The sequence below is a fragment of the Cucurbita pepo genome, chromosome 7 (genome assembly GCF_057944985.1).
Source record: "Cucurbita pepo subsp. pepo isolate OVF chromosome 7, ASM5794498v1, whole genome shotgun sequence".
Taxonomy (NCBI): domain Eukaryota; kingdom Viridiplantae; phylum Streptophyta; class Magnoliopsida; order Cucurbitales; family Cucurbitaceae; genus Cucurbita; species Cucurbita pepo.
Window position 1 is genome coordinate 1866371 of NC_141804.1, and position 24526 is coordinate 1890896.

The window sequence follows — 24526 nt, forward strand, 5'->3', positions numbered from 1 at the left end:
AACATGGGTCGAGAGAAAAATTTTTCCATGATGTAGTCATGTCATGTAAATTATGATATCATATGATTGAAGATCGATATAGTTAAAGAACAAGAATCTTATATATATATATTTTTAATCATTATATATTATTCGTCGTCACACATATATTAATGATATCGTTTTCGACCGTGTTTATATAATGTTTTAAAATTAAAATAATGTATTATTATATCATATAATTTAATATTAATGGATAGAGTTGCAATAATTTAATATTTAAATTTGAAAGTATGATATTTTAATTTATTATTTGATTTGCAATAAATGCTTTAATTAATTGTCAAAATCGTTTCGTGAACGATACATCACATCCATATTTATTGAGTCTTTAAAAGGATTTTTTGGGCAGCCCATCCAATCTTTGCCTATTTAATTTCACCTAATTATTTATTGTTTTTTTTTTTTAATTTTTATTTATTTATTTATTTATTTATTTTGTAGATACATAAATAAATGAGCTATAAATGACTATGCACATTCGTGTAAGAAGAGTGTTAAAGTGAATATTATATTAAATGTTTTTCTTTTTAAATTTATGTTTGATATTAGTGACATGGATGAAGTCCGTAGCTGATAGTTATATGTAGTAAGTCGGTTGTTGTTGATTTTTTCTTACATTTGCGTAATCTCTCTGCCCTGTTTTCTAAAACTTTCTTCTTGAACCGTGACAAGAGGCTCGAGCATACGTCGCTTTGTTGTAGGTGACGCGAGAACGAATAAGCTTAACTCACTTGTTGCTGAGAAGTGAGTGCTGCACAATCACAAGTCTACTGCCATCAAAGTGCGAGAGACTGAAGTTGTATACGAAACGCAAGACTGTATCATGGCCTTTGTTACAGTCGAACGACTAATTGACCTTGACAACGATCAATTTCAAGACAAAAGGTATAATCAGACTTTTTGTAAGAGATAATTACCGACCCAATTCACTGAAAGACGGGAGAGGTGACAGACTTGAAGGTAGAGGTAGGGAAAGTAATGTTATAGTGTTGTTTTAGTAATTATATTTAGAAAGAAATTTAATATTATTAGAAAATAGAAAAGAGTGTAATTTATTATTTATGTTTTGATAATATAAAATGAGACAAAATTGTAATGGAAAGTTGTTTTTAGAAAATAAAAAATAAAAAAGGTATTTGTACGAATCTTTATTGGGTTTGGAAAAAGATGGAATGTTATGAAATTATTAAGACAAAAATAAATAAATAAATAAATAAAAATAAATAAATAAATAAATAAAGGGAAATGGGGTGAGGCGGGGCGGGCGGGTCTCTCTGAAAAGTCGGACCCTGGATTTGGAGTCAGATAGTCAAAATCTCGGGGCTCCACTTTTTAATCCTCCGGTCGGATTCTTTGTTCTTTTGATGTCCCAAAAGACTCAAACATCCACACTAACAAACTTTTAATCATTTATTTATTTATTTATTATTATTATTATTTAACTCAATATTCAATTTCCATTCTATAGTTTTCACTAAAAAAAATAAAAATAATAAATGTGAAAACCTCTGTTCAGTTGTGTTGTAAAATCGTGAGGCTAATGGCAATACGTAACAGGCCAAAACTGACAATATTTACCGGCGGTGAGCTTATACTGTTATAATTTCTCTTTATTTTGACTTTAGATTTTTTTAGTATAGTGAATCTTCAACTTCAATGTGTTAATGTTAATTATCTCTTTACTCAATCCTGAACTTAACCCAATACGATTCTTTCTTGGTTGGAGCGACATGTACGAGTTAACCCAATACGATTCTTTTTACTCAAGAAGTTTAAGCCTCTGATCTCTTGATCAATAATATATAAATTCACGAATTAAGTTATGCTCAAGTTCTCTTATAACCGAACATGGGTATCAAATAGAAAATACAAGTGCACATTCATGCTAAAAAAAATGTGAAAACGGTAAGAATAGGGATGATTTTAAAAGTTTTGGCATAGTTCAACAACACGTGAGCGAAGTCCCATGTCGGTTAGGGAGGGGAATTTAGCATTTCTTATAAGCTTATAAGAGTTTGGAAACCTCTCTCCACGTTTTAAAATTGCGAGGCTAACAACGACACATAACAAGCCTAAACGGATAATATTTGTCAGCGGTGGGTCTGGACTGTTATAAATGGTATAAAAGCCAAACACTAAGAGATGTGTTAGTAATGACACTAGACACTCAAGGAAGTGGATTGTGAGATAACAAAACATGTCTTAAAACAGTGTGAAATCTCTCCCTAATAGACGACAATACATAACCAATCTACTAACAATAAACTTGAGATGCGTGAGTGAACTATTCAAGTCTTTCCACTTAGGGGAGATTAAGTATTTCAAATATGGCAAGAGAGAGGCGTGGTTTACACGTGGGATGGTTTCGCGTGGGATAAATTTGAGGTTGTTAATTATGTGTAGCAAGGTATTATGGTCGGGACAACGTTGATAAACAAAACAAAACAACCCCCAAAATATATTAAAAGACCTTCCATTATTCCAACATCTTAGATAAGAGCGATCTTTTCCATACACTTCCCTTCTCCTTCTTCCCCTTTTCATTCTGGTTTTCCCTGAAAACCTCCATTAAAACCCTCTGTTTCTTCTTTAAAACACAAACCCACTCTTCCAAGTTCAACAAACCACAACAGGAACAACAAAACAAAAATGTTTGCAGCAGAGAATGGCTTAAAGGGCGACCCAAGGCTCCAAGGAATCTCTCAAGCCATTCGAGTAGTTCCTCACTTCCCCAAGCCTGGTTCGTCCCTGTTCTTGCCTTTTTTTTTTTTGTGGATTTCTGATGGAAATGAAGATTCTGGGCAATTTTGAATGTTTTGGGGTTTTTTTTGTTGTCTGATAGGGATAATGTTTCAAGACATTACAACGTTGTTGCTGGATCATAAGGCGTTTAAGGATACTGTCGACATTTTTGTCGATCGTTACAGGGGAATGAACATCTCTGTTGTCGCTGGTTCGGTTTTCTTTCGCCATACTTCATGGATTAGTGTTGGTGTTGCGGACAATGCTTGAGGATTCTCTCTGTTTTGTTCTTTGTTTGATTTTTTCTTGCAACTTTCTTGGGTTTTCTCATCCTCCCCTGTTCTTTGCTCTGTTTTTTTTTTTTTTTTTTTTTTTTTTTTACTGAATTTAGTCTTTCTCTCTCTTCTTTTACACGGTTTATTGGATGTGTTCTTTGAAGGAAAGTTAAAACTTTCTTCTTGTACTTTGCTGTCCACGTCTCTTTACCCTTTTACAAAAACGCTTTCCTAAGAAATTATGATCTTCTTTTTCCCATTAAAAGGCTCTGTTTTGACTTGGAAATGCAGGGGTAGAAGCCAGGGGGTTCATGTTTGGCCCATCAATTGCGTTAGCCATTGGAGCAAAGTTTGTTCCTTTAAGAAAACCCAGAAAACTTCCAGGTAGAATCTCTGCAAAAACCCTTGAATTTCACCCCAAATGCTCTGTGTTTTTATGTGTTTTTTGTTGTGTTCATTACTAGGGGAAGTGATTTCAGAAGCTTATGATTTGGAGTATGGAAATGACTGCTTAGAAATGCAAATTGATGCTGTGAAGCCAGGGGAACGTGCATTGATTATCGACGATTTGGTAGCCACTGGTGGAACCTTATCTGCAGCAATCAGGCTTCTGGGTATGTTTTTTTTTGTCAGTTTTCTGGTTATGATTCTTGGAATTGTTCTTAAGAACATAATCTTGTTATTGTTGTGTTTTGATTCCTTAATTTAAGGATGTTTTTTGTTGACTTTTGATGCTTTGCTAATCTTAAAAGCAAGGTCGTGGAATCCATGGTTTTGTTCTGAACAAGAACATAAAAACATGGGATTACTAATCATGGGGTTTAAGATTTCTTATTGAAAATGATTATCATTCATCATTATTATGTTTGCCTCGAAATCTTGGAATAGATAATTAAAGATTTGATGGGTCCATTATGATCTTAATAATTTCGTTTAGTTTTATAATTAATTTACTGTTTCTTTTCCTGTTTTGTTGGTAGAACGGATGGGTGCTGAAGTGGTTGAATGTGGTTGTGTGGTTGGATTACGCGAAGTTAAGGTAATTAAGGTGTTTTTTTAACTGTTTAATTGTGTGATTAACGATACTTAGGGTTTTGAAATTTCTGGTAATTAAGGGACAGCGCAGGCTTAATGGAAAGCCGCTTTATATCCTTGTTGAACCACGCCAATTGGATGGTTGTTTTTAAGGTACAATTTCGAAGCTCTGTTTCTTCTATGCATGCTCTGTTTTTCTACTACCACAACTTGGTAATGATATTATGCTAAAGCCGAATAAAAAAACACAAGAAACCAGAACGAAAAGAAACGAATGAGTAATCGTTTCGAAGATTTGATTTCTCCAATTTCCTTATTCATGGAGGTTCTATGTGTTAGATCCCACGTTAGTTGGGGAGGAGAACGAAACTTTTCGTTAAGGGTGTGGAAACCTCTCCCTAGCGTTTTATAAATTTTGAGGGAAAGTCCAAGGAAGATAATCTCTTTATATGGGTGTGTAAATCACTCTCTAGTAGACTTGTTTTAAAAACCTTGAGAGGTAGCTGAAAGAGAATAATATCTACTAAGGGTGAGCTTGGGTTGTTGCATCATAATTGTTGGATTCCATTCATATGTGAGATCTCACGTCGGTTGGGGAGGAGAACGAAACCTTACTTATAAGGGTGTGAAACCTCTCCCTAACATTCTGTTTTAAAAACCTTGAGTGAAAGTTCAAAGAGACAACATTTGCTAGCGGTGTTTTTGGGCTGTTACTACATCATGATTGCTGAATTCCCATTCCTATGGCATTTTTGATTACTTAGAATGATTTCTACCACCATCCTCTAGACATCTGAACAACAGCTAATAAACATGTTGTGTCGATGCAGGTGGGTGTGGACATGGACGACGAACGTGCTTCTGCTTAGGCTGAGATTGAGAAGATGATGCTTGAGCTAACAGGGAGGGAGGGAGGGAGGGAGGGAGAGATGAATGAATTGGGTGGGTTCATTGTGTAGTATTCTTTAGTGCTAAATTATGTGTCATGTTATTTCAACAAAATCTTGAATGGAATGAACAGAGTATTCTCAGATCCTGATATTAAAAAAAATCCCATGATTTTGTACATGAAGAGGATCCAATTTTTGTGCTCCTTCCTGATCTTCCATGGAGATATTTGGGTTCAAAAAAAAAAAAAAAGATCTATTTGTTCTATCAACTAAGCGATGATGAATTTACTTACAAGAAAGAGCATCTTATGAAATGACCGCTCCGTCCAATCAAATTTCTGGGATCCAATCATTCCATTCTGACAGCATGATAGAGTGGTTTCCTCAATCTAGCATTATCTGTGAAGATATCTGATAGCAACTTCCTGGATTCTTCATCTATTATTGACTCATCTTCTATGCCCACCCATCCCATTCAAGTTCTTGTCAGCTTTGGACAACTCAACCTCATCCCTCATAAGCTAGAAACATACCCACAATTAGTCTCCTAACAGATTTCACAATCAAAATATAACTAAAAGGCTTGACCAATGCTGTCCCGGGTTGAAACGAGAGATGCCGGGAGGGGAAGGGTACACTACAGACAATCGTTAAGCAACCCCGAGAGATAAGCCTTTAACGGTCAAACTATTAGGATCGACAATTCGAGATGAGCTGCAAAGGGTAATAAAGAGAGGTGGTGGAAGAAAGACAGCCTAGCCTATCAGTTCTACTGTTTCACTGAGCCTTCAGGATGAGTTAATGAAATGGAACCCACAAGCAGTTCACAATGAACCATGCCTTTCTTGGCCTTTTCTCCAAGTGCTTGATTAAACCCTCTTTGAAAAGCATCCTGATTGACTGTACATCCCAACTAATACAACCCATACATCCTTTCCCTCTGCGCAAAAATAGCCTGTTGGAGGGCTTCTTGTGGATATTTTCAAAATCTACTTCCACAACCAGAGAAGATATAATGATTTATGGGCCAAAGCATGTAACTTCAATATCTGGAGAGTGTATATGCATATTACCAGCTTTTTTAAGGAAAAGAAGACGAGCCCACTTCGTAGGCCCAAGGCTCTATCGACATCAATGTGCCATTAGGACTTGAACCCAGAAGAAGCATCAACAGAAAAACTTAAGAACACATTGATATAGGATGTGATCTTCACTCAAATTGTGGGATCCCACGTTGATTGAAAAGAAAAATGAGTGTCTGCGAGGACGTTAGAACCCGAAGGGAGATGGATTGTGAGATCTTACGTCGGTTAGAGAAGAAAACGAAACATTCTTTTATAAAGGTGTGGAAACCTCTCCCTAGTAGAGGCGTTTTAAAAACCTTGAGGAGAAGTCAGTAAGCAAAAGTCTAAAGAGAACAATATCTGCTAGTGGTAGGCTTGGGCTATTACAAGTGGTATTATAGCTAGACACCGAGCGGTGTGCCAACGAGGACGCTGGGCTTCGAAGGGGGTAGATTGTGAGATCTCCCACATCAGTTGGAGAAGGGAACTAAACATTATTTATAAATGTGTAGAAACCTCTCTCTAGCGGATGTGTTTTACAAACCTTGAAGGAGAGTCCGAAAGAGAAAGTTCAAAGAAGACAATATTTACAAGATCTTTTAAGATAAACGTTCCCAGGCTAGATGGTTGTTTACCCACGATTATGATAATGTTTAGAAGCAAACATTTTTATGCACAGACAAATTCCCCAAGATCTGTGAGCGACATGTTTGACAGGAGATGGGAACAGCTTGTCGACATAAGAAATTCGTGCTGCTTTTTAGGTAAGACGTCTTACATTTTCAACGTAAATGAAAGGCAATTCTAGCAGATAACAGTCCAGAAATCTATTTAATGCCAGCAATCATAATGCAAATGAACCTTTCAAGAGGAGGATCAGTGCAAGAATTGAAATCATTTCAAACAGAAAATTTCATCACAGAAGAACACTAGAGAGCTATTCAATTCAAATATCACACTATAAGATCAGAATCCCATGATTTTGGAAAGAAGCCTAAGATGGCATTGTCTTGTCATATACCCTAACGTCACTCCATGTGAGCATCCTATGGCCAAATAGTGCCGCATCCATTATGAACACAGAAAACAAAAATCCACCAAACTTCCAACGAAAGCTATATCATATCAAATCAGAAACAGAAAAAGCAAAAAAGCGTACAATAATCTTAAAACAAACACTAGCGAAGATCAAGATGTTTAGAATATACCGATTTCCGAGGAGGAGGGCTCCAATCGATTCCCTACGGCAGCGGCGAAGGCGATCAATCTGGAAATTTCTCTCCTAATTTCCCCTAATCGAGGTAATCAAATCGATGATTCAATGTGGAATCACAAGAGAATCGCAGACGGCAGATATGGCGGGGAAGACCTATTTCGTAAACAGGGAGGCCAGATGAAGCCGCGATTCCGATTTGCCGCGAACATTCGCTTTTTCTATGGGATTTTTGTATGATATTCGGGTAACAGGTTCGAATCGTATTGTAAAGAGCCTATGTTCATGATTTAATTCAATAAAGTTGCTATATAGAGTTCATCATGAACAAATTGATAGAGATCTAGCTGATCATGGTAGAAAATAGAAACAAAATCACTAGAACGTGTTATTGGGAGAAGTTGAGATTAATGATATCATCTAAAACATGCTATTTATGTGTCTAATTTCATGCTAATATTGTTAATCATGTTCTTATTTGTCTATTTGCTACTGATCAATCAACTTCGTGTTAATTGAAGCGTTTTAGATAATCAAAATTAAAATTGAGCAATTACGTCAAGAGAAAATGATGATTTAACTCAAATCCCGAGAGGATGACGTCTCAACACCAATGTAGAGTCAATACACTTTTGTAACTCGTCCGAGCCTTTGGATATGTACAAGTAACTTTTCCACGAAATGTTGAGATATTGTGAGATCCTATATTGACTCGAGAGGGAACTAATTATTTCTTATATAGGTGTGGAAACTTTTTTCTAACAAATACGTTTTAAAATTGTGAGGCTGACGATAATACGTAACGGACCAACCAAAGTAGACAATATCTGCTAATGGTGGGCTTGAGTTGTTACAAGCCAGCAAGAACACGGGCCCCCAATGAGAAGTAGGTTTTGAGATCCCACATCGGTTGGCGAGGAGAACGAAGCATTCATTATAAGAGCATGGAAACCTTTTCCTAAGAGACGCGTTTTAAAATCGTGAGGCTAACGACGATACGCGTAATGAGCTAAAACGAACAAGGTCTACTAGTGGTGGGTTTGAGCTGTTACAAATATTATCGATAGCACTAGGTTTGGAGAGAGAAATGAACCATTCTTTATAAGAGTGTGTAAACCTCTCCCTAACAGACATTACAGATATTGTCGACATTAAAGTGTCTAAATGTATAGCTTTTAGTTACAAACTTTTCTCTAATAGAATCGTGAGGCTGACGACGGTACGTAACAGACCAAAGTAGACAATATCTGTTAATGGTGGGTTTGGGTTCTTATAAGCCAGCAAGAACACTGGCCCCCAAGGAAGGTAGCTTATGAGATCCCACACATCAGTTGGGGAGGGAAACAAATCATTCCTTATGAGAGTATTGAAACCTTTTCTTAAAAGACACATTTTTAAAACCATGCGGCTAACGACGATACGTAATGAGCTAAAACAAACAATATCTACTAGTAGTGGGTTTGAACTGATACGAATATTATCGGCGTTAAATGTCTCCTAGTAATGGGTTTGGGCTGTTACAAATGGTAACAAAGCTAGACACGGGGCGGTGAGCCAGCAAAGACAGAGGTAAGATCCACATCAGTTAGAGAGAGGAATAAACACTTTCGGTGGTAAGATCCACATCTGTTGGAGAGAGGAACAAAGATTTCGGGTGGTGAGATCCACATGAATCGGAGAGAGGAATGAAACATTCTTTATAAGAGTGTGGAAACCTCTTCATAACGGACATTACAGATATTGTTGACGTTAAGCGTCTCAACGTATATTACTCTACATTTAAAGTAAACGATATACACGTGCAAAACGAGATTCGAATATAGAGTCTAAATCGAACGAATTTGATAGAAAGTAGTACACAGATTTATTAACACTGAACGAGAGCAATGATGAGTGAAATCAAGAGGGGAAAAAGAACATTTAATAAACCCACAAAACATGAAAAAACACGACCAATTGAAACAAGAACATAAATGAAAACAACGAACAATAACGAACAAGACCCACAAAACAAAGCACAAACATTCCAGAAGGTTCCATCACAGTGTTCTTATCTGCTTCATTTACACCGGTACCCAGCGGGCACAGATTTCTTGCAAGAGCTAACCAGCAAGCTAAAGGAAACAGGGACATCCAAGTTAATTCCAAGAACATTGGCTTTAATTGCAGTGCAAAGACAAGCCGCCGCCTCAAGATTCGTCAACCCAGTAAGCAAACTGCAGCATTTGCTCGAAACAGGGGTTCCGATGAGGCTGCCGATTCCGAGAATGTTGGTACACACACTGAATTTCACGGTGTCTTTTGGGCAGTAAGCTGTTTGTACTGCCGGAGATGACGACGGCGGGCGGATGATTTTGGGGATTGCCGGTTTCTTTTTGGCTGGCGACGGCTTGATTTTGGGCTGGTTGCAGGGGGAGGCGGCGGAGAGGGATAAACAGAGGAGGAGAGAGAGGAGGAGGATGGGTGGAGAGAGGGACTTGGAGGCCATTTTTTTGATGGGGGTGGCTCTAAGGGGATTGAGCTTAGAGGGATAGTGGGGGGTTTCATTTAAACTAGTGTGAAGAGTGAGGCTTGTAGAAGAGGATGAAAATGGTCTTAGTTGGAATGTTTGGATTGTTGTGTGGAAAATGTTTGGGATTTTGTCGATCACAAATTATTTGAGAAAAGGTATCTAATGGAACTAGTTGTAGTAGTAGCTCCCACTCGCGTTCGGAAATGAATCCTACGTTGGCTAATTAAAGGGATGATCATGGGTTTACGGGTAAGAAATACATCTCCTCTGAGATCCCATATTAGTTGAGGAAGAGAACGAAACATTCTTTGTAATGGTGTAGAAACCTCAGATGTATTTTAAAAAAATTGAGGGGAAGACCGGAAGGTAATGCCCAAAAAGAACAATATCTGCTAGCGGTGGCTTGGGTTTCTACAAATGATATCAGAGCTAGACACTGGACGATGTGCCAACGAGGAGGTGGAGCTCCGAAGAAGGTGGAGACAAGGCGGGAGGAGAGCGAAACATTTCTTATGAGGGTGTGAAAACTATCGTGAGTTTACAAGTAAGAAATACATCTACTGTGAGATCCCATGTTAGTTGAGGAAGAGAAAGAAACATTCTGTGTAAGTGTGTAGAAACCTCATATGTGTTTTAAAAACATTGAGGGGAAGACTGGAAGGTAAAGCCCAAAAAGGATAATATCTGCTAGCGGTGGCTTGGGTTTCTACAAATGATATCAGAGCTAAACACTGGACGATGGGCCATCGAGGAAGCGGAGCTCCGAAGAGGGTGGACACGAGACGGGAGGAGAGCTAAACATTCTTTATAAGGGTGTGAAAACTTTTTCCCAGCAGACACTTTTTAAAAATCATGAGAGGAAGTCCAAAAGGGAAAGCCCATATCTCTTGGTGTTGTACTTGGGGTTGTTACATCTCCAGTGGTATTAGGACTTTTGGCGAAACCAAAAGGAAAACTACGAGAGCTTATACTCAAAGTAGAGAATATCATACTATTATGGAGGTTCATGATTTCTAACATGTTTATTAAAGTCATGCCCTTAACTTAGTCATGCTAATCGAATTCTCATGTGTCGAACAAAGAAGTTGCTAGCCTCGAAATTGTAGTCAAAAGTGACTCAAGTGTCGAACAAATAATGTACTTTTTCAATGGGTCGAAAGAAAAGAGTCGAACCTCGATTAAAGGGAGGCTGTTCGAGGACTACATTGGCCTCAAGGGAGATTCTATGGTGTACTTTGTTCGAGTAGATGATTGTTGGGAGGGAGTCTGGATAATCAAGTGGACAATATCATACTATTTTGCAGTTTCTCCATTCCTACAGTAACCATAAGAAGAATTTTTTTTTTTTTACGGGAGACGTGTTTTGTGGAGACAGTGATTTTACATACCGTGTTTTTGGAGTAGTGGGTACGTTAAATGAATTGAAAGGGATGCAAGTGGTGCATTACAACCAACCAATCGTGACATATCGAGCTTAGTTTGTCTTATTTTTATATATATATCGACAAAGATTGGGGGTTGTCAATTCAATAATGGCTAACCAAATCAGGCCCCCATAACACTTAAACATGGATACTCAACCCTCACATGTTCGTGGCCCTAGACAGTGTCGGTAGATAGAGATTTTAATGAATTTGATACTCATTTGATTAATAATGCAAATATCGGGTACGAAGCTACATATATCGGGGCAAAGAAGTAATTATAAAAAATAACGGGGCAAAAAAGTAATTATAAAAAATAACTATTTGTGGTGAGCATAAATAGAGGCACATCCCTGGCGGTATCTTCCCACCCCAATTCGACATAAAATCACAGCCAGCTGTTACCACATGTACACGTGGACCCTCCGTGAGTGGGTCCATATTACCTCTTCACGTGAACAAATACTATTCAAATAGATTTTTTTCAGATTAAATATTCAAATCCATAATTATTATTAGATATATTATCTTTAACTGCTGAATGCTATAAAATTTAAAATATATTATTCATAATACATTTATTAATAAAAATAAAAAATAAAAAATAAAAAATAAAAAATTAAATTAAATTAAATTAAATTAAATTAAATAAAACAATAAAAATAAACTAATTAACTTTTAATCAATTTTATTTGACTATACTTAATTAAATGATTTATTATTTAATTCAATTTTACAAATAAAAATTGATTTATTATTAATTAGTTAGCTAACAATATTTTAAGTATAATTAATTATTTAATTAGAATTTGTTAACTTATGTCAGTAAAACGTTCGTGTTTTCAATAATTAAAATTAATTATTTATCGAAAATAATTATCATTAATTTATTCATTATCAATATATCATAATTTTAGCATGTAATTAATTGATTCAAATTAAATTTATAAATATTAATACTGAAATTAATATATTCTATTGTAATAAATTTGTATGTAATTTTTGTAATTTAATTATTATACTAATTATTTACTCTTAAAAGTTTATTTAATTTTATTAATTAACGATAATTATTAAAGTTGATGGATAAATAAATTACAAAAATCTAAAATTTAAAATATATTATTCTTAATATATTTATTAATAAATGAAAATTTAATTAGTTCAAATTATTTTAGTAAATTAATACGTGGACTCATCCAAGTGGGAAGATTAATTGTTTGGTTAATGTTAATTAAGATCATTAAGAGAGGTAGGTTTAGGCGACTTGTGGGCTGTGGAGTGGCGGGTGGGCCGGGCCCAGCCCATTTGTGTGGTTGTTCGAAAGTTTTGAACTGGCTCTACTGCCTAGACGGGATCTCAACTCTGTCCCCTTCTTCCTTTTGGCAGGCAGTGTTCATTGTTGATTATAATTCCTGCATTGTTTCTGTTTACTTTTATGCCGATTTGTCTCTGTATCGGTTCATTGATTCCGAACGCCACCAACATTTCTGCGTTGTCGATTCAATTCTCTCTGTCTCCATCTCGCTTTTGCTCCTGAAGGTTGACGAGATGGAGAGTTTGCCGATGACGGCGAAGCCCCAGAGGCGTGGCCGATCCAAGCCTTCTCAGACCTTCAAGCCTTCCATATTTATGGCATTCTTCTCTTGTCTTGCTTGGCTTTATGTTGCCGGAAGGTATGCTTGTTTCCATTTTTCTTTTCCTGTTAAATTTCATCTTGCGCCTGTGATAGTATTGGAAGGAAGAATCTGAATCTGGGCGATCGAGCCACTGTGATAGTGCAATTTTATTCTCGGTGTTGTATGGGTGGAATTGGATCTTCTTATTGCATCCGATTGCTTTTTGCGTTCGAATCGAAGTTGACCTGATGATCGATCATGCAGTTTTATCTTCGCATTGGCTCTCGACTTCCTGCATTAGTAGCAGTTTTCTTCTTAATTTTTCGACTCTTTTTCTGTTCAAAATTTTTCATTAGCTTATCATCATCAGGAAATGCATCCCCCCCGGACTAAAAAAAAATGAGATATAGAAATTGACTGTTAGTATTGCGCTAAGCTAATCTATTGCATTTCACCTGTGTTTCTCTTATAAATTCGTTGATTCCGCTTACTACGGCTTCGGTTTCTTCAGGCTATGGCAGGATGCAGAAAATAGGAAACTACTTACTAGCCTTTTACAGAAGAATGCATCCCAGGTATATTAATTACGAGTACTTTCTAATCGAAATTATTGCCAGTTTCCATTTCGCATCGTCAGATTTTTCTTCAATGTATCATGGAATTGAAATTTTGAATGAATATTGCGCGCGTATTAACCAATTGCTAGTATCCGATACTTCATAGTTCTGCTTGTAATCGTAATTTCCTCCTTTCATCGAGCTATAATTCCCTCTGCAACTATTGTTTTTGTGATTTATTGTTTAGCTTGGTAACCTTAACCCCTGAAGATGCGTGTCATTGTATGCAGAGACCCATGATTTTGAGCGTTGAAGATAAGCTGCAAGTTCTGGGTTGCAAGTACGTGCCTAATTTTTCCTGCTTGATTCTTATATGAAACCCTATATTTCTTTTGTAATATTCCGTTCTATGATCTTGAAAGTACGAAGTTCTTTTATTTTTATTTTTATTTTTATTTTTATTTTATTTTATGATCTCCCCCATGTCTATCTTGTGTGGGTTGGACATTTTGTTTCCATTTCATTCGTTGTATTATTTGTTTTTAATTACATAGTTTCTAATATAAATTCCAATCTTAATGTTTTGCATACTATTGAAATTAAAATTTTACATAATTTTATGAAGAGATTTGGAGAGAAGGATTGTAGAGGTTGAGATGCATTTAACATTAGCAAAGAGTCAAGGGTACCTGAAGAATCAATTGCGACAGAGTGGATCTTCTGACCCTAGCCGCAAGCTCCTCGCTGTTATTGGTGTTTATACAGGATTTGGAAGTCGCCTAAAGCGCAATGTATTCAGAGGATCTTGGATGCCGAAAGGTCAGTCAAGGTTTAGGTATTATTCAATTGGGGTGTCGAAATTAAACACTTTCCCGAGCTTCATTTCAAATGACTGTGATTGTACTTCATTTTTCCAGAGATCCAAAATTTTTGTTCTCACAATTTTCCTTTTCCAAATTTATAATAATTGAGGTTCAACCAAGTAGCTATTCATATTTTTTTTCCATTGAGCTAGCATAGGTCCATTGGAATATTCAGGTCAAATAAATAGTAATCATTATAACCTGGTTCTTACAATCTCTACAAATGATCCATGTATTATTCTTAACCATATGAGATCTAGCATGCCCATGGTATCAAAGGTCTGTCTAACTATTGAATTTATGAACAGTGATTTAGTTGATATCGACAGTTTTCTTTGGAACTTAAAGTTTTACTCCGTTGTACGGGCTTGTAATTGGTGGGTAGAAAGAATGTGATCTCCTTGCAAGCCAACCTGGTTTATTGAACAGGAGTAGGTAAAAAAAAGAGCCATGTTTCACATTGAAGAAATCTTGAAATTTTATATTTGAATTGCTTCTGTGGACTAGAGTGAGACAGATGCTTGGAATCAATACAAGAATCTTATCATCTTTGCGATGTGAAAATGTATTTTTTTTAAGGATGTAATAAAGGATTTATATGGAAATATTTTCTCTGCTAGAATATTTGAATCTTATCGAAGTACTCGAAAATGTTTCATTTTTTGAAGAAATATTGACTGGTTTAATTTTCTGGAATGTCTTTGACAGTGTAATTGATGATATATGATATTTACTCTTCTGGCATTTATAGGTGATGCATTGAAAAAGCTGGAGGAAAAAGGGGTGGTCATTCGCTTTGTTATTGGTCGGAGGTTTTCCTTTTCACTTTCAACTCTATTTTCATATCCATGTTATTCACTTCCATTTCTTTTATCCAATGACATTGCATTTCTCATCTCGTTGTTATGCATCATAGCTATTTTGTGTACTCTTCCTGTCATGACTTTTATTGATTTGGCATTGGCAGTGCAAACCGAGGTGATAGCTTAGACCGCAATATTGACAAGGAAAACAGTTCAACCAAGGACTTCTTGATACTTGTAAGTCATCAAAGTCCTAGTTTTATGTTCTTCACCTGTTCGATCACTCAGAATTAGCAAAGGTTTTCAACTCAAATTTTTGGTTCATGGTTCTCCTGATAGTATAATTGTGGCTGCATGTTCACTTGTTACCATTGTGTTCTAGAACAGCCAATATCATCGGTAGATGATTTGTTGAGGAGTATCTCATAATGTATTGGTATTGTACAGAATATAGAACTGTTAATCCATGTGTATGTTTGATGTGATTTTTCACACCGCCGATTGCTAGCCAATTCTCAACACACGTTCCCTTTATTTTGTAGGAAGGTCATGAAGAAGCTGATGATTTGTTACCTAAAAAGGCGAAGTTCTTTTTCAGTGCAGCAGTTCAAAATTGGGATGCAGACTTTTACGTGAAAGTTGATGACAACATTGACCTTGATCTTGGTTGATCATCTAATCATCGACTTTTATTTTTAATAAATTTATTTATCACAGCTTGGTGATTAATTGAAACTTTTTTGGGACAAATAGAGGGTTTAATCGGACTTCTTGAACGTCGTCGTGGTCAAGATGGCTCCTACATTGGGTGCATGAAGTCTGGAGATGTGATTGCCGACGAGTATGAATTCTATTATCCCATTCTTATTATAAAATGCATGCAGATGTATGAATTCTGTTGATCAACTTCTATCATAATATTTTCTCTCTTAATTAAATTATTTATTTCTTTGAACTGCTTTTAACTAATAATATTTGAAACAAAAATTGCTCTGTATGAAAATGTTTTTCTTTATATCAAAATCAAGAAACTCACTCTTTGTATCTTATTAAGAAATTTGGCATTGTTTTCCGAAATATGAAATTCTTAACATTATTGTTAAACTGGTTATTTTTATTGTTATTATTCTAACTTTTAAGCCTAAACAGAAGTGTCAACATATTTTCTGTTTTTCGTAAGAAAAATGTCAGCATATATATTCATTTTTATTGATACCCGAACATCGCATTTGCAGGAATTTTAGTAATTATAAAATTTTATGTTAGATTATGATACTCTGACTGACATGGAATTTTATTTTGTGAAAGAATAGTATTAAGTTCACCATTTTTTTTCAATTGATAAGGCTTCTACATTTTAAACTGATTGGAGGATTATCTTGTTTTCATCTCCTTAAAGCCTTGCATTTTTATAGTAAAGATACTTATGGTCTAGGTTTGTTGTTATACATGGTTTTGTTAATTAAAATTGATGGTGCCTGGATAATGTAGAAACGGTTCTCTGCTCTCATCGGTTGATCTTTAAGGTTTTGAAATGTTATACTTTTTGATTTTTTATTTTCAGAGGAAAACAGTGGTACGAACCGGATTGGTGGAGGTTTGGAGATGAGAAATCGTACGTAATCTTGCTTCAGAATGGAGCCGTGAAGGATTTTGTAATTTCTTTCTTCAAATATATTGAATACTGCCTGGACTCTGGTGTAAAACGTGATCAATTTTTGCATCGTTTAGGTACTTCCGGCATGCATCTGGTTCGCTTGTTATCCTCTCCAAAAATTTGGCTCGGTATATTAATATTAACAGGTAATTTCAATTACTCGAGTACCAGAAAATGATGTCCTCAATCATAGAAGTGTTTGAAGTTACTTTTTCCAGTAAATTACAGTTGATGAATTGCCATCAGCCAGTTGAGTTGGCAGCCTTTCTTAGAAGTGTTTGTAGTTAGAACATGAAATAACTATGATTTTACTGGTCAAAATCAGGAAATAAACTCTCACGAGCATAATCTTACTCCTTCAAGACAAAACAACTCCATCAATTTGAATGTGGTTGTATGTGTGATCGCATCTTCAGCCCCATAAATATGGAAGAATCTTGTTACTGAAATTTCTCTTGAATCCTATTCTAAACTAAACTTCCAGAATCTAGTTCTTGGCTTCGTCATTATCATTGTCTTGCCTCTGAAAGCCTTATTAAATGTGTGTTATTTGCAGTGCATCTTTGAAGACTTACGCACACGACGATGTATCAGTGGGGGCATGGATGATTGGTATCCAGGCCACTCATATAGATGATAGTCGACTTTGCTGCAGTAGCGTTAGCCAAGGTAAATGTGCTTCCATTCCATCATTGTAGCGTTAGCCACATTTTTTTTTACTTAAAAAGTATTGTTTTAAAGTAGCGGGTTGATTTGGAAATTTGATGAGAGCGATCAAAGATGATTTGGTGCATCTTTCTCCTCATCATACAAGCTCACATCCAATAGGATAACGAAACCTCAAGTATAGAAACCAGATATATGATAATTAACTTCTAGAACCTAGTTTTGGATTAAATATGCAAATTGGTCTCTAATGTTTATAGCGTTTTCTCTAATATTCTGATCTCTTTCAATTCATTTCAATCAAATCATGCTATAAAGAAAAGGTTATGGTTACTCTGATGAAGTATTAAAAATTGATTCAAGGTCTCCATTTTATGTTATTTGTTTATGCAATGCTCAAAAATTCGTTTTCTTCTTTCCATTAATCTCTTCCACTTGGATCTTGCTCATTCCAAACTCTTGTTTACTCCATCTCTTTTCCATTTCTTATTTTGATTTGTTCAACAATTAGTGAAAATATGAATAGTATGAGTCAAGGGGGTGCTCAAAGGGGTTGGATTACTCCCTGAACAGCATCATTCCTTGAGTACTCTATTTGGCCAAGTTTTTGCATCATTAGAATGAATTTGTCCAAATTATATCATTTACTCATTTTATAACGATACATGACACTTACATTAGAAGGCGTTATAAACCTTAGGCACCAGTTGTTTATGGCTTTCAAAATCACAGCGAGAAGGTAATCTTGGTCGATCGTTATATGCACTTACATGTTCTTTTTTCAGACAAGGTGTGTTCCGTGGCTTAGTCAATCCAGAATTGTGGACATGCAGCAAATTTTGAGGAGCTTAAACAATTCTTTTGCTACAGTCTTATGTGCCTGAGTTCACCCCGCAGCTGATGCAGGGGAATCACGACGTTCTCACTGGATTTCCCTGTTTGGATGTCGAGACACAGCGATTTTTTTCTCTTGGGATAGTAACAGGTTGACCAAACTAGTAATACCCTCTTGTTAATAGTAGAAAGTAAAAATTAGTCTGATACATGTTTATGGATATATGTTGAAATCTCACAGTTCTTTTTTCTTTCTCCTTTCCTCATAAACATTGATTTTTTTTTTCTTTCTGAAGAGAATATCATTGGCTCCAAATAAATTGTTTAAATTCAGCATGCTGCTACTGTTAATATGTGTGCTCACCCAGCTTCTGAGTGGTGGTTCTGTATTGTTTGGTTTGTTTTAAGTACAAAGAACAGGTTTATATAATGGATATAAACATAATATATGTGTATCCATATATATATATTTGGAGTTATACATATTGAACAAGGAAAACTTTTCTAATGAAAGGAACTTAAAACAAACCATTTGAAAATGCTTTAATCAAAGAAGATTACAATGAAAGTTGATGAATGAATGAATGAATGATATTAACAGAGGAGACTTGACATATAATTTAAGACATGCGGTTCGATAAAGTAAAAAATGCATGAAATTGGAATGGAGACAATTAAGTTATTGGCTAATTCACAGAGATTCAAGCATCCACCTTGGCTGCAGCCGATGCGTAGCTGACACTGCTGTCTCGCATCGTCTTGCATCGATTGGATTGTTCGTATTGAAGGAATTTGATCTTTATTTTTGTTGAGCTGTGCTTCAACATCTGGTGAAATAGAAGCAATTCATCATCATATGCAGAGGATGCCATGGAACCAAAAAAATATCCCTTTGCCTCAAGGTTTTAAAACGCATATATTGGAGAGATTTCCACACCCTTATAAGGAATATTTGGTTCTCCTCTCCAACCAACGTGGGATCTCATAATCCACCCCCCTTGGGCCAGCGTCCTCGCTGGCACACGGCCCGGTGTTTGGCTTTGATACCATTTGTAACAGCCCAAGCTCACCGCTTGCAGATATCGTCCTCTCCAACCAACGTGGGATCTCATAATCCACCCCCCTTGGGGCCAGCGTCCTCGCTGGCACACGGCCCGGCACGGCCCGGTGTTTGGCTTTGATACCATTTGTAACAGCCCAAGCTCACCGCTTGCAGATATCGTCCTCTCCAACCAACGTGGGATCTCATAATCCACCCCCCTTGGGGCCAGCGTCCTCGCTGGCACACGGCCCGGTGTTTGGCTTTGATACCATTTGTAACAGCCCAAGCTCACCGCTTGCAGATATCGTCGTCTTTAGGCTTTCCCTTCATGTAAAAGGTGTTTACTAGGGAGAGGTTTCCACACCCTTATAAGGAATGTTTCGTTCTCCTCTCCAACCAATGTGGGATCTCATAATCCACCCCCTTGAAGCCTAGCGTCCTCGTTGGCGCACTGCCCGGTGTTTGGCTTTGATACCATATGTAATAGCCCAAGCTCACTGCTTGCAGATATCATCGTCTTTAGGCTTTCCCTTCTGATAAAACACGTTTACTAGGGAGAGGTTTCCACACCCTTATAAAGAATGTTTCGTTCTCCTCTCCCACCAATGTGGGATCTCACACTTTTCTTTTTTTTCCGTTTTGGAGTGTTTTCAGAAACTTACATGAAGATATATACTGATAGAGTGACGACCACAAATGATGTTGTTATACTCCTGCAGATACATTCTGAATGCTTCAGGATCTCCTGTTTCTATTACATCCATGCCCATGTGATCCAAAGCTTCAATAGATTCGTATATTGCCCCATGTTTCTTGTCGTAATGCATGTAGCTGAACCTATGAGTGCACATCAGATGAAATTCAAACGGTGAATAAGTTCGAAAGCCATTTATGTAAGATTGAAGAATTCAACACTTCATACATTATCCACCACGTAACAACGTAATGGCAAAGAATGCATTGATGGAAACAAAAAAGAAGCAACCCGAACATACCGAGACCCCCAGTGACAAAAGTCCGAGGATACCGAGAAGAAATTCGTTGGATCATCCATATATTTGGCAAGCAGGCGTCCGTACATCGCCTCACTTTGTGCAGAAACAGCACCAACTAAAATAGGTACAACTTTCACTAAATGCCTGCATGATTGCATCTTTATCTATAAGAGAAGGTCTCCAGAATGATACATAATAATCATTAAGTCAAACTAAAATTACCCCTCAAATACTTTCGCAAGATATGGCAAGTGCATTTCCATGCTGTGTTCAGCTTCATCAACAAGCATATCCATCAGTTCAAATTTCCCTGTTGCTTTAAGCTCCTCAATGACTGCCAAAGTGAAAAAGACATGAAGATATTACTAGAAGAACAATTAAAAAAAATCAGACAACTATTTCAAATTTCAATGGATGCGAGTGTTGATGATTATTGGGAGTGAGTCCCACGTTGGTTAATTTAGTGGAAGATCATGAGTTTACAAGTGGGGAATACTATCTCCATTGATATGAGGCCTTTTGGGGAAGCCCAAAGCAAATCCATGAGAGCTTATGCTCAAAATGGACAATATCATATCATTGTAGAGAGTCGTGATTCCTAATATGGTATCAGAGCCATGCCCTAAACTTAGCCATGTCAATAGAATCCTCAAATATCGAACAAAGAATTGTGAGTCTCGAAGGTGTAGTCAAAAGTGACTAAAGTGTCGAACAAAGGGTGTACTTTGTTCGAGGGCTCCAGAGAAAGGAGTCGAGCCTCGATTAAGGGGAGGCTATTCAAGAGCTCCATAAGCCTCAGGGGAGGTTTATATAGTGTACTTTGTTGGGAGTGAGTCCCACATTGGTTAATTCAGTGGAAGATCATGGGTTATTAAGTGTGGAATACTATCTCCATTGGTATGAAGCCTTATTGGTATGAGGCCTTTTGGGGAAGCCCAAAGCAAAGCCATGAGAGCTTAAACTCAAAGTGGACAATATCATACTATTGTGGAGAGTCGTGATTCCTAACAACAAGTTCATGCAAAGTAATCTAACAATAAAATCTTTAAATGTAAGAATACCTTCCACATCAATAGGAAGGTCACCCAGAGGGGTCTGATAAATAGTGGCTGTTGAAAGAGCACATTTTTTAGTATAATAATGGTGAGATGGACCAAGAAGAAAGATCCTAGAACTGCAAATATAAGCATCATATATTAGTATAGCAATAAGCTGGTAGCCGCTTACTAATATAACAAACAAATAAACGGCTTAAACAGGGTTATCTTGACACGATTTCAAAGAATTTTGTTCTTAAGAACAATCATAATAAAATGTTCGGGAACGAGTTCACCGTGCAAGCTCTAAAACTTGAACACGAAACGGTATAACAACTTGCTAGATTAGACAAGAAGTAGAGATTAAAAGGGAGATAAACCGACATGTTTGTTGGATCAATGTTAGCAAATGCATATGCAGCAGCACGTCCTGAATACGAATAACCAGCATGCCTGTGGTTCGACAGAAATCCAAATACATCAAAATTATTACATTTTATAAGTCTTTTTAGAAACAGATTCTGATGGAAACTTACGGAGCAATTACACCACGTACGTCAGGGGATTTAGACAGGCCTGATGCCCTTAGCCATCCATCAAGCTCCTCTGCCAGTTTCTTAGCTAAGGAGAGAAAATCCAAGGCATCATAATTTATTATCCATTTGACTTCCACAACAAATTATGAAAACTGCACAATACAAAGAAACTCAAACACGAATACCCTCCTCGTGTCATGGAAGATCTATACAGGTTAATGCAAAATAAGTAAAGATATGTCTTCGAGCAATGGAGCGTTATTCCATTCGAGTGTTGTGTATTTAAGATTATGCAGAGCAACGTTCCTCATTAAAATCATGACCTCTAGTATATGAGGATACTTTGGATCACAATGGGAGAAGGTCTTGATCTACTTATTTGTTCAATAAAAGTTTAATCTTCCTCCAAGTACGACTCAAAATCTTAGAGGTATCCTAAGAAGTATGAATTCTTGGTCAGATACAAATATTTGCCCTCTTTGGGCTTTCCTTTTCGGGCTTCCCCTAAAGGTTTTTACAACGGCATGCTAGGAAGAGGTTTCCACACCCAACCCAACCAATGTGAGATCTCACAATCCACCCCCCTCTCAGGGCCCAGCGTCCTCGCTAGCACTCGTTCTTTTCTCCAATCGATGTGGGACCCCCACCAAATCCACCCCCTTCGAAGCCAGCGTCCTTACTGGCACACCGCCTCGTGTCTACCCCTTCGGGGAACAACCTCCTCACTTGCACATTGCCCAGTATTTGGCTCTGATACCATTTGTAACGGCCTAGGCCCACTGCTAGCAGATATTGTCCTCTTTGGGCTTTCCTTTTCCGGGTTCCCCTCAAGGTTTTTAAAACGCGTCGGCTAGGGAGAGGTTTCCACACCGAGAGAGGTTTCTGCACCCTTATAAAGGGTGTTTCGTTCTCCACCCCAACTGACATGGGATCTCACATGCAGACTTTAAGAACACCCGTTATCTAACTATGGAAGTAAATCAAAAGTGTAATGTTTAAACATTGTTAGATTATCATTTTTTTGCAAAAGTAGAAACTAAGGCCAAGTAACAACCAGGTCACAATTCGAAGTTCAAAATATATCTTTCTCCCAGCTTTTTCTTCACAACAATTGAGTTGAAGTACCCCCTCAGTGTTCCACCAATAAAACCCGACTTCTCAAACACACAAAAATCTCTCTGCCATATAAGTTCAATCCAAAAACTTCCACAAACTGCCTTGCGCAGCCGGGCAGCCACAAAACAAACAAACAAATAAACTCCTAGCATTCAAGTATATCAAAATTTGAATAATCAACAGCCTTCCAGAAACTCGCACTAATCCAGATGAACAGAGTAACACAGAACCAGAAAATTCAGATTGATCAGCAGAGAGAGAGGAGTGCATAACTCATTCGAATTTGTTTCATATAAGAAGAGAGTAATAGAAGGCGACTTACAATTACGGGAATACCACGAACCAGCATGAGATGCTCTTCTGACATTCTCCATAACAGCAACTACGACGATCACAGATTGAATCAAAACGAAAAAGGTCAGAAAATTAAACAAAAACACAGTCGTGACATCAGTGAGTAAAAGAAGATCGAATGACGATGAACTGACTTCCAATCGGCTTTTAAGCATTCTAGAGTTCTCCAAATCTTCAAATTTTCCCGATTCTGCCGGCTCCACTTTGGGTTGATTCGGCCCATATTACCTCAGGCCCATATTACCCCAGGCCCATATAGCCCTGGCCCAAATACCAAATCTCTTTATTTAAAATATTTTTTTTATAATTATAATAAATATTTAGTACTTATTATTTTATGTAATATCTTCCATTTTAAATTTTTTAATAGAAAATATACTCCCTACTTATATTTTAAAAATATTTTATTAATATTTCTAAATTTAAAAAAAAATAAAAAATAACTTGGAATTTTCTTTTAAATATTATTATTCAATTATGATTTTCGGACATGGCCGAGAGCCGGCTGGGGCGCGACTGAAAATTGGCTCTCCGTCGCTGTTGGTGCGAAGAAGGTCGAATCAAAGCAGTCAACGCTCGGTTGACCAAGTCTCCTTCAACGCCACCGATTCTCACGAGCGAGTTCGTCATTGCAGACCGCCGCATATTCAAACGCCTCGATGAATACGCCGACAACATCTGATGGTGTCGGCTACTGCCGCCATTTTTATGCAGACTGCACCGGAAGGAGCCGGGGTGGTTCGTCGGCGAACACATACACGGCTGAGAAACCGGCGAGTTCCGATTTGTGACGGCGATGGACCAGTGACCTAGGGAAAATCGAACCGAGTGAGACATGGGAGAGGAAGAGATGTTCACTCGAGAAGAAGCAGATCGACGGTGGTTGGGGAAGAACGTGGAGTGAAATCCGCCGCCGCCGCTGCCGGCGGGAAGTGGCCGGAGAACAGGGCCGCTTGTTTCGTTGTTCATGGAGATTTCGGGTTTTGTTTTGGTAAACTGAATTTGTTTCGGCGGTGGTATTTATAGGTCGGAGTGGGAAGGGGGGAGGGGCGGATCGTAATTATGGGATAGTTGGAGGGCTTTTATGCAAATATGGTGGGCCATACGATTTTGATTCCCCATCTAACGGCTACGACGATGTAGAGCGCGTGATGCACCAAGAGCTTCTCTGATTTCTACAACCACTTCAATTGGTGCCACGTGTTTTAAAATTACTAGGAAACGAGTTTTTCATTTACCTGTCGGTAATT

General features: G+C 37.3%; 5 protein-coding genes and 1 long non-coding RNA gene across 7 annotated transcripts; 2 read left to right on the forward strand and 4 right to left on the reverse strand.

Moving 5' to 3' along the window:
* The first annotated feature begins 2476 nt into the window (after positions 1-2476).
* Positions 2477-5162, forward strand: LOC111798181 (adenine phosphoribosyltransferase 5). Its single transcript, XM_087125735.1, has 7 exons — positions 2477-2782; positions 2885-2995; positions 3351-3443; positions 3524-3673; positions 4040-4098; positions 4175-4247; positions 4925-5162. Exons 1-6 carry the CDS (start codon positions 2692-2694, stop codon positions 4244-4246), a joined length of 576 nt encoding a protein of 191 aa, XP_086981861.1. The 5' UTR covers positions 2477-2691; the 3' UTR covers position 4247; positions 4925-5162.
* A 1764-nt stretch (positions 5163-6926) lies between these two features.
* LOC111799092 (uncharacterized) lies at positions 6927-7705 on the reverse strand. The gene is made up of 2 exons (XR_015421759.1): positions 7257-7705; positions 6927-7094 (listed from the first exon to the last, which is right to left on the reverse strand). It is a non-coding gene; the product is annotated as an uncharacterized LOC111799092 (long non-coding RNA).
* Positions 7706-9101: 1396 nt separating this feature from the next.
* On the reverse strand, positions 9102-9805 carry LOC111799314 (putative lipid-binding protein AIR1B). Its single transcript, XM_023682827.2, has one exon. The coding sequence runs from the start codon at positions 9747-9749 to the stop codon at positions 9321-9323; it is 429 nt and encodes a 142-aa protein (XP_023538595.2). The 5' UTR covers positions 9750-9805; the 3' UTR covers positions 9102-9320.
* Positions 9806-12554: 2749 nt separating this feature from the next.
* On the forward strand, positions 12555-18532 carry LOC111798946 (hydroxyproline O-galactosyltransferase HPGT3). Of its 2 annotated transcripts, none has more exons than XR_015421659.1 (12): positions 12555-12873; positions 13328-13391; positions 13664-13713; positions 13999-14192; positions 14988-15048; positions 15204-15276; positions 15582-15705; positions 15793-15880; positions 16604-16694; positions 16771-16842; positions 17253-17365; positions 18148-18172. XR_015421659.1 is itself a non-coding variant. In XM_023682301.2 (12 exons), the coding sequence occupies exons 1-12, from the start codon at positions 12749-12751 to the stop codon at positions 18168-18170; spliced, it is 1038 nt and encodes a 345-aa protein (XP_023538069.2). In that variant the 5' UTR covers positions 12556-12748; the 3' UTR covers positions 18171-18532. The 2 variants fall into 2 exon arrangements, 1 of the variants encoding a protein (XP_023538069.2); XM_023682301.2 differs by having other exon boundaries at positions 12556-12873; positions 16604-16654; positions 18148-18532.
* A 225-nt stretch (positions 18533-18757) lies between these two features.
* Positions 18758-23546, reverse strand: LOC111798948 (uncharacterized). Its single transcript, XM_023682302.2, has 9 exons — positions 23411-23546; positions 23245-23304; positions 21807-21891; positions 21655-21723; positions 21295-21407; positions 20456-20567; positions 20234-20377; positions 19901-20075; positions 18758-19023 (listed from the first exon to the last, which is right to left on the reverse strand). Exons 2-9 carry the CDS (start codon positions 23294-23296, stop codon positions 18898-18900), a joined length of 876 nt encoding a protein of 291 aa, XP_023538070.2. The 5' UTR covers positions 23297-23304; positions 23411-23546; the 3' UTR covers positions 18758-18897.
* A 104-nt stretch (positions 23547-23650) lies between these two features.
* On the reverse strand, positions 23651-24428 carry LOC147791584 (uncharacterized). Its single transcript, XM_087125433.1, has one exon. The coding sequence runs from the start codon at positions 24243-24245 to the stop codon at positions 23748-23750; it is 498 nt and encodes a 165-aa protein (XP_086981559.1). The 5' UTR covers positions 24246-24428; the 3' UTR covers positions 23651-23747.
* Between the last annotated feature and the right edge of the window lie 98 nt (positions 24429-24526).

Coding starts and splice junctions, on each gene's coding strand:
- LOC111798181 (XM_087125735.1), top strand. CDS start 2,692: ATGTTTGCAGCAGAGAATGGCTTAAAGGGCGACCCAAGGCTCCAAGGA. Junction 3,444..3,523: donor AAAACCCAGAAAACTTCCAG/GTAGAATCTCTG, acceptor GTTCATTACTAG/GGGAAGTGATTTCAGAAGCT. Junction 3,674..4,039: donor TGCAGCAATCAGGCTTCTGG/GTATGTTTTTTT, acceptor TTTTGTTGGTAG/AACGGATGGGTGCTGAAGTG.
- LOC111799314 (XM_023682827.2), bottom strand. CDS start 9,749: ATGGCCTCCAAGTCCCTCTCTCCACCCATCCTCCTCCTCTCTCTCCTC.
- LOC111798946 (XM_023682301.2), top strand. CDS start 12,749: ATGGAGAGTTTGCCGATGACGGCGAAGCCCCAGAGGCGTGGCCGATCC. Junction 13,714..13,998: donor CTGCAAGTTCTGGGTTGCAA/GTACGTGCCTAA, acceptor AATTTTATGAAG/AGATTTGGAGAGAAGGATTG. Junction 16,843..17,252: donor CGGTATATTAATATTAACAG/GTAATTTCAATT, acceptor TGTTATTTGCAG/TGCATCTTTGAAGACTTACG.
- LOC111798948 (XM_023682302.2), bottom strand. CDS start 23,296: ATGGAGAATGTCAGAAGAGCATCTCATGCTGGTTCGTGGTATTCCCGT. Junction 21,724..21,806: donor GTACGTGGTGTAATTGCTCC/GTAAGTTTCCAT, acceptor GTCGAACCACAG/GCATGCTGGTTATTCGTATT. Junction 20,568..21,294: donor CCTTCCTATTGATGTGGAAG/GTATTCTTACAT, acceptor TCACTTTGGCAG/TCATTGAGGAGCTTAAAGCA.
- LOC147791584 (XM_087125433.1), bottom strand. CDS start 24,245: ATGAACAACGAAACAAGCGGCCCTGTTCTCCGGCCACTTCCCGCCGGC.